At 39.5% G+C, this 16,061-nt stretch overlaps 1 protein-coding gene across 2 annotated transcripts in view; it reads right to left on the bottom strand.

The window, feature by feature from the left end:
• Positions 1-16,061, bottom strand: part of BICD2 (BICD cargo adaptor 2) — a 152,423-nt gene that overhangs the window by 7,310 nt on the left and 129,052 nt on the right. For both annotated transcript variants that reach the window (XM_034775499.1, XM_034775498.1), the window contains exon 6: positions 14,683-14,834. In XM_034775499.1, the coding sequence (XP_034631390.1) occupies positions 14,683-14,834 (152 nt within the window). The remainder of the gene's footprint in view (positions 1-14,682; positions 14,835-16,061) is intronic.

Genomic DNA, 16,061 nt, shown 5'->3' with positions numbered 1-16,061 from the left:
AGGGTGGTTGATTGACATTTCAGGAGAGAAGCTACTGCAGAACTACTAACTGTGGAATGTAACCTATCATTTAAATGAGCTTCTATATCAAATGACTGGAGGATAGCTAATGTGATGCCAATTTTTTAAAAAGGCTCCAGCGGTTATCCTGGCAATTATAAGCCGGTAAGCCTAACTTAAGTACCAGGCAAATTGGTTGAAACTATAGTAAAAAAAAACAAAAAAACACAGAATTATCAGACACATATATGTACACCATTTGATAGGGGAAGAGTCAACATGGTTTTTGTAAAGGGAAATCGTTCCTCACCAATTTATTAGAATTCTTTGGGGGGGGGGTCAACAGACATGGACAAGGGTGATCCAGTGAATATTGTGTACTTGGGACTTTCAGAAAGCCTTTGACAAGGTCCCTCACCAAAGGCTCTTAAGCAAAATAAGCAGTCATGGAATGAGAAAGAAGGTCCTCTCATGGATCCGTAACTGGTTAGGTGGTCACAGTTTTCAGAATGGAGAGAAGTAAATAGTGGCGTCCCCCAAGGATCTGTACTGGGACCTGTGCTGTTCAACATATTCGTAAATGATCTGGAAAAAGGGGTAAACAATGAGGTGGCAAAATTTGTAGACAATACAAAGTTACTGAAGATTGCAGTCTGCTTTGGATTTAACTAAGAGTTACAAAGGGATCTTTCAAAACTGGGTGACTGAACAACAAAATGGCAGATGAAATTCAAGGTGGATAAATGCAAAGTAATGCACATTGGAAAACATAATCCCAACTATACATACAAAATTATGGGATCTAAATTAGCTGTTACCACTCAAGAAAGATCTTGGAGTTATTGTGGATACTTCTCTGAAAACATCTGCTCAATGTGCAGCGGCAGTCAAAAAAACTAACAAAGTTAGGAAGCATTAGGAAAGGGATAGATAATAAGACCGAAAATATCATAAAGCCACTCTATAAATCCCTGGTCTGCCCACACCTTGAATATTGCATGTAGTTCTGGTCACCCCATCTCAATAAAGATATATTAGAATTGGAAAAGGTACAGAAAAGAGCAACAAAAATGAGTGAGAGTATGGAACAATGTCTGTATGAGGAGAAATTAAAAAGACTGGGACGTTTCAGCTTGGAAAAGGGACAACTCAGAGGGTATATGATAGAGGTCTATAAAATGATATGACTGGTGTGGAGAAAATGAATATGGAAGTGTTATTTATTCCTTCCCATAACACAAGAACCAGGGGTCACTCAATGAAATTAATAGGCAGCAGTTTTAAAACAAACAAAAGGAAGTACTTCTTCATACAATGCACAGTCAACCTGTGCAACTCATTGCCAGGGGATGCTGTGACAGCCAAAAGTATAACTGAGTTCAAAAAGGAACTAGATAAGTTCATGGAGGATAGGTCCATTGATTGCTATTAGCTAAGATGGTCAGGAATGCAACCCCATGGGTGTCCCCAGCCTCCTGATTGCCAGAAGCTGGGAGTGAACGATAGATGATGGATCACTCGATGATTACCTGTTCTGTTCATTCCGCCAGAAGAACCCGGCATTGGTCACTGTTGGAAGACGGGTTACTGGGCTATATGGACCATTGATCTGACCCAGTATGGCTGTTCTTAAGCTGATTTGGAAAAAGAATTTGTGTATTTAGGAAGTACACTTAGTGCTACTGGAGAGACATCCGGAGAATTGAAAAGAAGAACCCAGTGTGCTGGGACAGCAGTGAAAAAGGTAGCAGGAGTGCTGTGGGACCTGTAATTAACTAACAAATTGAAAGGAAAAGTGCATGCTGCATGCGTTTGTCCCTGCTTGCTCTATGGTTTGGAAAAGATGAGTCTTACAGAGATGGAAGAAAAGAAGATACAGATAGTAGAAAATAATATACTGAGACAAATGGCAGGTAAGTGGAGGGTTGACAGAGTGCACCTGGAATTCATTAGGGGGAAGATAAACTTGGGACTGTCAGTGATAGATAGGCTGGAGTGAGTATGCTTGAGGAGGTCTGGACTTGTGAAAAGAATGGGAGAAAAACGAAAGCATGGGGGGAAGAGGAGAGCAAGAAAGGATGTGGAAGACCGAGGAAAGATGGAAAGACCCTGTCAAAAGAAGCTTGAAGAGAAAAGGACTACAGCTGCAAGACTTAAAAATCCATGCCATGGACAGGAAGGAGTGGCAAAGAACTGTGGGTACCTCAGGCCCCGTGTAAATAGGAAAAGGAGTTTAGTACAACGGATATATTTCCAAGGCAAAATTGGGGGGGAAAAAAAACCTCCAAAGCTAGAGGAACCAGACTTTATACTTCCCAAACTATAGGCCAAGTCATCCCCTCCAATCTGTCACTGGTATTGAGGAAGGAAGGGAGCAACAGGAAACAAGTTTAAGTGTCCCTAAATGTGCTGGATGGAGGAGAAATGAACCTTTAGGACCATCATTTCCCTTCCCCTCCCATAAGCTTCCCTGCAGTCCCATGTAAGCTTCCCTGCAGAACTTCCCCACCTATGGAATGAGGACAGAGGTGTCGATGTGGCTGGGGATAGCTGCCCTATGCTGCATGTCCCAGCAATCCTGCAGAGAGATGTTCACAGGAATGAATCATTTGGACCCTATCAGCACTAACTGCTGCACCATCCCCTCTATGCTGGCAGATGGAGATGGATTTTGTTGCCAAAAGGTGAAGGGGGAGGCAGAAAGCACAAGGAATATCCCAAAAGGACTAAAGATCTCAGGAGGGCCAGAGATCTGTGGGATTTTCCTACAGTTCTTGGGAGAGCCATGGTGTTTGGCAAATCTACCACCTCCTTCACCAAACCAGACTCTTTGGAAACTGGGCTACTGTAAGCCAATGGAGTTTTCATAGTATCTTGTGACCTCTTGTTTTTTCCCCCTGCAGTATAATAATGGAGAAATCCCATCTCCTAGAACTGGAAGGGACCTTGAAAGGTCATCGAGTCCAGCCCCCTGCCTAAACTAGCAGGACCAAGTACTGATTTTGCCCCAGATCCCCAAGTGGCATTGAACTCACAACCCTGGGTTTAGCAGGCCAATGCTCAAACCACTGAGCTATCCCTCCCCCCAAGGAGGAGCTGCACAGAGCAGCTACCCCCAGCCACACCCACCCCTCAGTCCTCACTGAGGTAACAGGATCATGCAGGGTGAACATCAGAGCAGAATTTCGCTGCTTTTCCAACCATTTTCAGGTAGAAGTAAACTATCAATTTCTTTTCAATCTGAACTGCACACTTCAGCCCCCAACCTCACTACAGTGAGGCGGATTTATAACTACTGCAGCCATTCATTTGATTTCTATTGCAAAAATTGTATTAAAAGACTTTGAGGAGTTGAGGGGGACAGATTTCACTTTTAATCCTCCTGAAAGCGAGAGGCTGGCTAGGAACAAGAATACTGCAGCAAAACAGAATACAGCTTCCCACACAGCTTTGCTAATGTACCTTAATAGCAGGAACATTGCAAGCTGAGGATTATCTAGGCGTCTCCTGATCAAAGACTATCAGTTGTGCCAAGCTGGGTGGTAGTTTGGTAACATGGACAAATGCCTGTAGGGGACTAGAATAAGGCCAGTAAACTCAGTCCATGTGTGATCTAAGACGTAATTAAGTCTAAGATTTCACTTGTGAAAGGCTACGGCACTAAAACCATTGCACCATCAAGTTTTTTGCTAATGCAAGCTTAAACATCAAATGAATGCCATTATAAACCTGACAATGGAAAATGATTTACTATTTTTAAAAATGTGATGAGATTTTTTTTTTAAACCCATCCTATTCTCACACTATTTCATTAATATAGGTGGTGGTTTCTTGCTAGCAGCAGCAGAAATGTAGTTGGGATTCTTACTGTCCTGAACGACTGATCTCATGAGTGGGTTAGAATGTCTTGGAGTTTTACTAATGTACGAGACATTTTATGGCTCTCTTTTCTGAATCCATTCTCCTGAATGGTTCTTTGGGCTAAATTATTCTGTAAGTGAAAAAATCAGTGTCTTAACTGGATCTGTGCCTGATACTATTCAGGACTCCTTTGTAGAACCAGAGAAGTGATACTTTGCATATAAGAATAGTGGTCCATTTAAACAGGCTGAAAAAGATCCAGGTTTTACTAGAAGTGGATGCAGACTTTACACAACTGGTCTGCTGGGACCACTGACTTGCTTTCCTCTCCCAGGCTGTTTATTATTGCCATTTTAATTTTCTTCAAAGAGTGTTAGTCCTTTCCTAAGTATACTTAGAAACCATGGTCTCCAGCACTGCCTTATATCAATGCAGTATAACAATTCACACTAACATCATGACTTTGTTTTTACATAAACTGATATGGATTTGTAGCTTTGCAGGTATAAAAGCAAAATATCTTCCCTCTTTACAAATTCACATTTTGTGCAAAGCAACATTCAATGTAGCATCATTAGATAGGTGGAACTGAAGTTTTCTTTGTTCCAAACACACTTTTGAAACTAAAATAATTGAGCTTTTATGCTTACAAAGGAAAATAAGATTAGCATAATTCAAGTCTGTTGTGCACAACAGACTTGAATTATGCTACTCTTATATATATAATGATGCAGACCTTGAATATAAGGCTTTGATGTTGCTTACTTTATCACTGATGATTAACCAGGAAAACAAGAATTTAAGGAAACCATCAACTTGTAAAATTTTAAATAAGCAATACTGTAAAAAAAACCCCTCAAACTCAGATGATACAGAGAGAGGAAAATCCCTGAAGGACTTCATAAAACTAAAAGTTAAAAACATTTAAAATGCCCATGTCTAAAGCTAAATTATTCTTTAAAAACAAAAATCAAAAGCATGCCGAATATCAATGTCTCAAGGGTTAAAGACCTCATTTTCCAAAGCAGTTTAACATTAGCATTACTTACTGCATGTGCCAATCTCTCCTTATTTCTGCATACATTTTTGATCATCTTGAACTTCAGTGTGTTCAAAATGGTTAATTAATCCTGATCTATTTTTAATCATGTGTTTTTCCATGCTCTTCTACTGTGCTAAGATCTGTATTTGCAAATGCAACCCATGTAGCTATTGGCACCTGCACTTAATTACACCCATTTACCTTTTCCCATTTTCAGTTGTGAAAAATGCCAATTTATAAGAAAGCAGTAAAGCATAACAAGCAGAAAGAGCTAACTGAAGAAGCCTCTTTGGGAACAATGTCAGCTACTTTAGCCTCTACCACATTAGATTAAACTGTCACTTACATTAGAAATTAAGAGCAGAGCGGATTAAAGTCTCCCAATTTTTCCTCTTTATTAAATGATGGAAAATATATCAAAGCAGTGGCTAAAAGACATTTAAATGAACGTGGACCCTAACAGAGACTAAGAACAGCATGGCTATAAGAGGTACTAGCGTCTACCTGCCATATTAAGCTCTGTCTTTACATTTGAAATAAGTTTGCTGAGAAAATTCTTAACAACCCACCATCAGCAGCAGGAGTGAAGAGGCCCTTACCTGCAGAGGAAACAGTGTGCTTATACTGCTAGAGGGGTGGGCATGTGGAGGAAGAGAGGGGTTAGGGAAAAGAAGGTGAATCTGTCATTATGTGGCTCCATTACCCTTCCACCCAAGACTACAGTAGAAAACGCACAGTAGTTCCACTGCTGCTTTGTAGGTTAGAGGGCAGAAGTAAAGATTATTCCTTTTCCCCGTACCTCCAAAACGATCCCTAATTTGGACTGGGTACTGAAGGCAAGATTTAGAGCCAAGCTAAACACCATTTGAATGTATTTAATTAGAACGCCAATTTTTAAATGGCTGACATTTTGCATCAGTTCACCATGCAATGTAGAGAGAAAAAGACAAGTTACAGTGGTTCATTTTAGACGGTCAACCTCTAATTTACAAATTTTCTTCCACGTAAGGCCAAATTTTGTGATTCTTTCTTAAGCCAAACTCTCACTGGACTTCATGGAATCTTGCTTGACTAAGGGCTATAGAAATTAGCCGTCATTTACTAAGGTCTCAATTCTGGAAGGTGTTGAACTCCCAACTCATTTCATTTAGATTAACACACACACACACACACACACACACACACACACACACACACACACACACAAAGATAAGTATCCATATGCTCTCAGCTGCCTTGACACAAAAGTGCATAGCAAGGAAAACAAACAGAAAAGAAAAGAGAAAAACAACCTAACTGAAATGCAGTTATCCCATCCACTCGGACTTCAGTGGAGGAGCCCACACAAGACTGGAGTCTAAATAGTCAATGAGAGCAGGGTGCTCTCCATGAAAGGGGCTTTAGAATTTACTCCCCATTAGGTTCAAAATGGTCAGACGGTCATATCGTGTGGTAATGAGGGCCATGAAAGTACCCATAGACTAGCGCAAATACAAACCCTTATCCCATTCTCTTTTCCAAAAGCTTGGAGCTGTTTTGAACTTAATGGGGAGTAAATTCTAAAGCCCCTTTCATTGAGAGCACCTTGCCAACAGCTAATCAAAATGGCAGCTTCTCAAATAGGCAGGGCCTTCATTGGTTAAAATCAAAACCTGCTAAGTATTTACAACACTCCTGTGAGGTGAGAAAGTCTCATTATCCACGTTTTGCAGATGTGGAACTGGGGCACATAGCGGTTATGTGACTTGCCCAGAATCACACAGGAAAGCTGAGGCAGAGTTGGGATCTGAATCCAGATCTCCCGGGTCCCAGTCATGAACCTATTCATAAAGCTCTCTGTAAGGGGATATCAGAACATTATTGATTTTCAAGCTCTGGTCATATTCTGGTTTGAGGGAAGCTGTTGGCCATTTTCATTGTATTTTTCAATCTTATGTCAGCAGTGCCTAAGCCCTAGGATAGGTGCATTGTTGGTATAAATATAAATACATAAATCAGTACAAGAAGCCACTAGTGTCGTTTTATACCATTTCTATCAAATATATTTTGAATTCTTCTTTTTTCTGCCACTGTGTCTTGTTACTTGCATATAGGACATTGGCAGTGCACAGTACTGGACCTGGAAAAGGTGTCACACATAGGATCATTCACTGTCCCTGAGTTATACCGTACCACTGGCTGTAGAAATTGGAGAGAAATGCCTGTTAGTCAGGCCTTATGAGACGCCACTCTAGCCTTGTTTTCAAGATCACAGTTCTCCACCTGGCTTCTCTGAGCCGAGCATTTATCCAATGTAGAAATATTCTACAACTTGTTCCAAAACCGTCCCACTCCAATATGAAGCCCATTTAGTTATGCATTTCTCTTACATGTAAGTTTCACTGTGCTCTGGTTCAGTTTACAGCTTCCATTGTTAAGCTCTTCTTTCATGTTCTGCAGGCCCTATGATGTCTGAACAAGAGGATAGCCTCCAAATTAGCTTTGGTATTTTAACCACTCTGCCAGTGTTTAGATTTGTTTACTTCATTTCATTTTCACACTGTCAGTTAGATGCCTTCTCTGCGATGGTGAACAGTAATTATTCATTAATTGCTGTTTGGGTGGTAGAAGTCACAGCCTGGTTCCGTTATTCTGATAGCATTCTTGGACTAGTCTCCTCCAACTCTAATATTAGTCTCAGACTATGCACTATCCTCGCCTTACCAGCATGTTCTAATAAATGTCATCTTCCCTCCTACTGACTAGCTGCAGAGTTTGTCTTCCCCTTCACCTCCTATTGATGAAGTACTGGAGTGTCAGGATGCTTGTTAATTACATCTAGGTGCACTTGTACACTGCTTGTCAAAGTCATCTACTCTCTGCTGGATGCCATTTCTTAATTACTGTTCCATCTTTATTCTGGAGGGAAAACATCTATTCTCATCTCATTCTCACTTGTTCTTAGCTTCTGGGAAGATGGTTTCCCTCTAGAGATTCACTGTAAGGTTTTGTTTGCTGATGTTCTATATAACCATTTTCCTCAGGCTCTTGCTCAGCTGAGTGGATTCAGCAACCTTCACTCTGAAGCAGGGAATTTGCAATTTGCTGTGGCAAGTTCTTTTTTTCTGCTAGTGTTCATTTTGTCCTCCTTGCAGAACTGAAGTACTTTTCTTCTATTAGAAGAAGAGGCAGAATATTTCTGCAGAATAGTCTGAACGGATTTATTTGATCTGAGGTTTCAGATTCTTACATAAAACACACGAACACCACGTTTGAAAATGTTTTGTCTCTGGAATGGATAAGTGTCTCATTTTGCTTTTGTTTTTATATCTCCACTTGAATTTGCACCCTTTTACAGGAATATTTGCTCCTCATCCTGAAATTATATCTTGCTTATTATTTCCTTAGCTGCTTTGATCTTCACATGCATTATTTCCTGACACAGTAAGTCTTAATGCTATGGTCTTTTTGCTGAATCTTGGTATTTTGTTTTTATTCTTGTATTCTTAGGGCTGGTCTTCACTGGGGGAAGGGGGGAGAGAGTGGGGAATTGATCTAAGATACGTAACTTCAGCTACAAGAATAGCGTAGCTGAAGTAGACATCTCTTAGATCGATTTACCTTGTGCCCTCACGGCACGGGACTGGCGGCCGCGGCTCCCCCGTTGACTCCGCTTCCGCCTCTCGCTCTAGTGGAGTTCTGGAGTCAATGGGGAGTACGTTCAGGGATCGCTTTATCGTGTCTAGACGAGACGCGATAAATCGATCCCCGATAGATTGCTTACTACCTGCCGATCCGGCGGGTAGTGAAGACGTACCCTTAGTGCTTAGTGTGACCAAGTGTCAGAGTCAGGTCCTTGTGGGGCAGTGTCAGTCACACTGGCTCGGAGACCAGGTTGGTCTCTTTGGCCCAGATTTTCAAAAGTTTTGGGGCATTGCTGACCTCACTCAGAGCTGCAATGCCTACATGATTTAGGAGCCTAAATCTCACTTTCAAAAGGGATTTAGGAGTCTAAATTCCATCAATGGGATTGAAGCACTTAAATCCCTTTTGATTAGGCTCCTAAATGAGTTAGGTGTTGCAACGCTGAGCAAGGGCAGCAATGCCCAAGTGCCTTTGAAAATCTGGGCCCTTTGCTCGAACTCATGGATATAAATAGAGGATTAGCAAAGACAGCTAGGCAGTAAAGCACAGAAAATTCCTGAGACTAGCCCACCTGAAAAGGAGCAGGGTCTGAGTGTTTGTAGGTAGGGACCTGCCCAATTCTGTGTTCAGTTACGAATAAAGGAAAATCATGGTAAGATAGGAATTTTGTGCAAACTAAAGAAACAAATCTCTCCCCTGAGGGGCTTGTAATCTAGGTTACTCACAAGGCAGCCAATTATGTCCTGGGAATGATAAGGGTCAGACTAAAAGATCATTATGTACACATCCTGGGTTCAGTGGTTTTTTTAGAAGGGTGCAGGTGTGTTCCCTAATACGGTAAAGTGTTATTTTTAGGACCTGGGCAAGCTGAATCAGACAAGAGGAAGGAGTAAAACAATGGAATCAGTATTAGCCAGTCTTCAAATTGAAATCAAAGTATCTTCCTTTCTTTCAGCTTTTCTATGCTAGTGATTAATTAATACCTGCTTGATCAGGGTTTGGGTTTTTCCTGAATAACTGAAGCTTCTCTCCCAAACCTGCAGTAATGCCCTGTATTTAGACTGCCATAGTACAACAGCTTCTTAAATAATTGCTTGTGGGCAAGTTATTTTCTGTCCTTCACCAAGTCAACTTCTTGTGACCACACTCTTTCATTCTAGCATGTGTTCTTGATCTTTAGTCTCAGATGCTATAAATCCCTGCACCTCTGCTGAATCTCCATTCCCATGTATTAGGGACTCCTGGAGAATTACAATCATGGTGTTTTGATTTATTCACAGTTGGGTGCAGATGGCTCAAAGCAACTGCCAGAAAGGCTGCAGTCTTCTTCCTCCATGTTTCCGTACTGAATTAATAAAAAATACTAACTTCTGTTTAAATTCCAAGGTTGGTACATTTCTTATCTATTCTAATATTGTGTTTTGTTCTATAATGAGCCTTAGGAAATATAGCCCTTTGTAACTTTTTCTGTAAATGCCTGTCAGTCTAGAAACATATTTTGACCTGCTCTACCTTTACATTTTAGCCATGTTCATTTCAATCTCATCAGAATTTTACAGGAAAACTGTCTCATAGAAAAGAAATCTTATTTTCAAGCTTCTAAACAAATAAATTACAAAATCACAGTTTAAATAACCTGATTTGATAATTGTAAAAAAGAATTAACTACAGTACGTGCTTTTAAATATCTGGCTCAAATTTGATGACTTTTAAAACTTTATCTACTTGGAAGTTTAAATTTGATAAGATTCCTGTATAAAAATTCCTTCCAGAATAGTTAATCCTCTAAATTCATTATTGAGGTTTCCTTATTTGGTGCTGCTAATATAGCCCCTTAACCACAGAAACCTCATTAACAGCTTTATAGCTCTTTGGAAGTAGCCTCTTGATTCAAATATTTTTCGGGAAATGTATGAAACAAGATCTCTTGTTTCACTTGAGTTCTCTGGATAAAATAAACAAAGAGCTAAACAATGGGTGTACACTACATTTCCTGTTTTTGATAAATTCATCACAGAGATACACATGAAAACACTGAATTTACTTTAAAACAATTATTATTGATCAAGTTAGCTACCAATTTACAAAATGTTAAGTAGTAACTACTGGGTAAAATTTTAATAAATAAGAGTCATTTGTGGGGAATTTAGTTTTTCTTTTCAATTTGAAATGATTTACTTGTTTTAAAAAAATAAACAATTTATATCAAGCTGTTCAACTATACTTCCATGTTATGAATCTATTTTAAGAATAAACCATTTTTCTTAGATTGAATCTCTTCACAACACACAGATTTTCTTGATTTACTTTTTTAGAATTCTAGGTGCAAATGTTCCTAAGCTATACACCAGATTCCAAAATGTTAACTTGGGCAGTGTATTATGAAGAACTTTTCAGAGATTCATGATTTTGAAATATACACTTTCAACAGCTGCTTCAGATGACAGCTAAACTATAAGAGTGGATGGTATCAATAAAAGGTCCAAAAAAAAGAAAAGCACCACTTCATATTTGTAATAAAACTGGAGACAGTGTCTAGTTAACATTTACCACAGTCAGGAAAATAAACAGATGTTCAAGTCTTTGTTGCATGGCAACATTTAGAACCATCCAAGCTTCCTATTAGCAACTGTAAACCTGAAAGAAAACTCAGTTTACTTTTCTCTTGGCATTTTAAATGGAAAACCTATTGCATCTTTCTTCTAATGCAGAAAGTTTGACTGCTATGAATTGATTCATGAATAAATAGTAGAGTCCTAATTAAGTGGAAAAATTCCATTTTCAGAACAATATGGCAGATTTTGACTATCCCTCAATATTCTGATCCCTATTTGCATGGATGGTAATTGCATGCACACTTTTGTGCGCACAATTATTAAAACTTGGGCCTTAAATAGATTTTCTGCTTGCACTTTTATGTTCTATTACTCAACTATTTTAAGACCGCTTGATAAATGAGTGTATGTCTACCTATTTACTTACTTAGGTGAGGGGAGATACTCCAGCATTTATGAGTCTACTACTCTAAAATTAAGCTACTGAGGGTATATCTAATGGAAAAAGCTATTTTTCAAACTCTGATTTGCATGGCTTCCCCCGTCCACATCCCAAGTCCTGTTGCGTTTTCATTATTTATTGAAAATAGTTGATAGTACTGTCAAATTAGTAGGATTAACCTACTTTAAAGGAAATTAGACCCCATTTTCATGCCCAGATCATTAACACCTATTTATTATTTCAGCTTCCCTCATATGCTACAAAATGGCCAGTTCCCTGTGGATAATACAGATCCATGCTTATCTCAGCCGCTGTAGCATCCAAAATAGGAATATAGGCCACTACTAGACGCCAACATACTGGACGAGATGAAGCTTTGAACCTGGATAGCTATCCCAGTGATTAAATTCTGCACAAAAGTGTGTTTCTCCTTCCTCTCCCCTCCCCAGTATCTACCTCTTCACAGTGTGTGTGAATTTAGTAGTTATGGAAGTGAGGGACATATTTGGGGGAAGAGAGGAATTTTGCAAGCTCCATGCAAGTCTGCCACTTAGCCTCAGTTTAGATATAAAATAATCCCGGGTAACTCTGTGCAATTCTCTGAATTTCTCAGATGGGTGGATTATTGCTCTCATATATGGATGACTTAAGATACACTATGAATTCAGGAGTTCAAAAGTGAAAAGCTAGTGCACTGAATCACTGTCCATGCAGTCCTCTGCTTTCTATGGGTCACTCTGTGCTCTTACTGACAGCTCACTGCTCTTTCATTGCAATGCCTAGGTAAAATGGGATCTCAGAAATGTTAGCTACTCATTTGTGCAAGCAGGTCTATAGTGCGTTAAGCAAACAAAGTGATTCCTGAAAAATTCCACACTGACTTCACTGGGCATCAGGCTGCAGGCTCAATCTCATAGTCTATACCTTCCAGCAGAGCTTTCTCTCTGCCCCCCGCTCGCATGTACATAAGCACCTTCTCACCTGTAAAAGGCCAGGGTTGAGTTTTCAATGGCAATAAGCTGGGAAGAAGGAAAACAGAAAAGAAAATTCCCCTTGCAGCATATCAGTCTATGACTTGGAGGAAAATAAATTCCTCTAGAGCAACCAAAAGAGGATTTTCAGAAGTGGGAGAGAGAAATTACTATCAAAGGAAAAATACACTGTGCTTACATATAAATCTTAATAAAAACTTAAGTGCCAACCACCTTTAGCTAACACATTTTTTTTTTTAAAGGAACGGTAAAAAGGAATAGGCTGATAGTTTTCCCTTCCCACCCCCTCCACTTCCTGCCTCCAGCCATTTTCTCACGGATCTAAAACTAGCCATGGGAAGATTTGGCTGTATTAGTTCCAGGCCTGTGTAAGTGTAACGCCAACAGACCCCTGTTGGGGGCAGGCAGGATCAAACCTGGGGCCTCTGGAACTTAGTCCATGAGCCTCTACTGCATGAGCTAAAAGCCAACTGGTCTGTTAGCTAAGGCTGTAGAGCAGACTCATTTTTTCTCTCTCCCTGTTAGTGGTCTCTAAGTGCTACTAGATGGGACAGAACACCACATCCGGGGGGGTGTCGGTTACATAAGGATAAACAAGGGACGGGCAATAAAAGAAAAAAAAGTCTGTATTGGGCATTACATTGTGTTGGATAATGATCTGCCAATTATTCATCCTTAAAGCTTCTCCATATCTGGTTTCTCTTTCTGAGCCAAGCCCAAATGCAAGGATATTGCAGGGAAATGAGTATTGTTGTCTATCCAACACTGCACTTTGCCTGAACTCTATCATCACTTGAGTGATGTACCTCTGCGAGTGCCGCTCTAGAGCTATCCTCTCAAGTGCACTGAAGATGACGCCTCAGAGTCCTCATAAACATTCCCATTATTCCTCACCATGGTACTTTTTGACATGGCACGGAAAATCCTTTCAGCGTAAAAATTGCTCACAGCAGACAAGAAAAAGGTATAAGCAGTACCTAGCGAAAAGATGCACAAAAAGACCTGTCCTCCCCTGTGGTTATCTTAAATAAATAGAACAAGACATCCAAACTATCGAGTTACATTAAATGGTGGTCTTTATGACATCTGCCCTGCCCATCTTGCATTGTTTAGATAGCCCTGCATGGCCTTCTGTTATTCCAAGAGGTTTTTTTTTTTAAACTCTACCAACCTGGAACTGCCTACTTTACATAAAAGCAACAAAGAGTCCGGTGGCACCTTATAGACTAACAGATGTATTGGAGCATAAGCTTTCATGGGTGACGAAGTGGGTATTCACCCACGAAAGCTTATGCTCCAATACATCTGTTAGTCTATAAGGTGACAGGACTCTTTGTTGCTTTTTACAGATCCAGACTAACACAGCTACCCCTCTGATACTTTAGATAAAGCTTTTTTCAGGCTAGTTTCCCCCAACATTCCCCCAACCCTCGGTTTTGTAGGTTTGAGAGAGGAAGGCAGTGACAGGCAGCTCCAAGTAACATGCAGATCAACAATGGAACACTCACACCTTTTACAGCATGTAATGTATCCGTATGTTCTCCAGGAACACCACAAAGTACAGCTAAGCAGGGCAGAAACAAATTCCACACTGAAGTAATAATGCGATCCCGATAAGGTTAACTTTGTAAATGGCATGAGAGACAGGTGCCAAATGCAGCATCTACAGCTCTAAGAAATTTTTTTCTTTAGTTTATTAATATATAGACATCTATTCTTCAGTGCTTGCCAGCACCTCCCATATTACTTTCTGTACCGGCAGGATTAAATTATAGCTGTATCTTCATTATGTAATGTTCATTTTATGTTCTTAAACATAATTCCCTCTCAACCTGAGTTTAAGTCACTGAAGCTAGTCACTCCCTCCCCTGATTTTCACATTATAAACACCCCCACTCCAGAGTCAATATAATTTGTTACAGCAGCATGCTATATCCCTGTCATTCTCCTAAGCAATAGGAAAATATAATTGCAAGTCACTTTAATTAAACATTTCAAACAGCAGAAATGTGAAGGAAATAGGGCATCCCTCTTTTGTTTTTCCTCTCAAATATGATGGCATCCTTGCATGGTTAATACTGCTGCTTGCAACTAACACATTCTATTTATTCCACATACAAACAAGCAGTGTTTGGGGGTTTCAAAGAGAGTTCATGTGTTCTTTACCTTGTAGCAAACATTGCTCTCAGAGAAGAGAAGGTAGCAGCATCTTCTTTTAAAGCCTTCAGCTCATTACGCAGCTTCATCATTGTCTCCGTAACCATAGCTTTCTCATTTTCATACTTGCTTTTTAAGTTGGCAAGGGCTACCTCTGCAGTCTATTGTTTACCAAGAAGAACAAAAATGTACCAGTTAGCTAACCACTTTATGAAGAGTTTCATTAAGAAGTTTTTAATCTCCATTCATATAATGGAGCATTTACTTAGTACTGAAATGTTAAACTTCTAGTCATTTTTTCCTGGACAGATTAAATGAATTGCATATTAGGATATTGGAGACAAAAAGAGAGTTTGTTTCCAACCATGAAGCACCATCCCAAGGCAGTCAGCCTGAGGATATTTAGCTAGTTGTATATATATTCCCAACACTACTTTGTTGAGTCAAATGCTATTGTAAATTATATCAATGCCAACAAAGAGGCAAAAAGCTAAACAGTATAAATTAAGGACTTAATCTCGATTTGCAAGTTATTGGGGCTATAACTACATATAGCTTCTAAACTGCCCCAATTTTCAGAATGGATTACATTTCTCAAACAGTAATATTACAAACAAGATGAGTACAAGTCTATTTCTGAAATAATGTACTATATAATTATTATTTATCTTAACATCTATGCTTTGAGATAAATTTGAATTTACATCACCTTAGTTTTAGATTAAATTAATGAAGCATTTGTCATTTTAAGCCCTAGAAACAGCTGATCACAATTATTCTAATCCACCTGTGCTACTATGGTTATCAAAATGACATAATCCAGTTGCCAAAATTTAAAAATCTCTATTTCTACTTGTTTTCCTTCCCTTATTCTGTTTTTTTTTTTTTAAAGTTCTTATACCATTCTCATCACCAAGCAGTGTTTGAATTGTATGTGCGTGCGTGCATCCGTCTATGTATGTGTACGTATGAAATCTTAAAAAGTATGTCCTTTCTACAATCCCTTTAAAAGACCAGCAAACGTAATTCTTTCAATAGGAAAATAATTTTTACCTTTTATTTTCAGTGAATGCATTACACTACATAGAACCTAATATGTTTTAGGCGGTCATGATTGAAGCTTGCCCAGAATGCTTTGTCAGTAACAGCCCACTATTCCAGTTCAGAGAAGATGCCAATAGCGTTACATTATGTAGGAATGTATTCAGATATTCCCTGGGCACTAGACTGAAGCCGCTTTCCATTTCTCTTGTCATTTCAGCTAAACTGGAACTCATGAAATGCAAAAGTACGTCAAGGTTTTGACTCCCTGGACTGCTTGGCATCACAAAACTTCAGCCTTAGGCCTGGTCTACACTAGGCGGGGTGTCGATGTAAGATACGCAACT

The sequence above is a fragment of the Trachemys scripta genome, chromosome 7 (assembly GCF_013100865.1).
Source record: "Trachemys scripta elegans isolate TJP31775 chromosome 7, CAS_Tse_1.0, whole genome shotgun sequence".
NCBI lineage: Eukaryota > Metazoa > Chordata > Testudines > Emydidae > Trachemys > Trachemys scripta.
The sequence above is the reverse complement of the archived record's forward strand: the minus strand, read 5'-3'. Positions and strand labels throughout refer to the sequence as shown.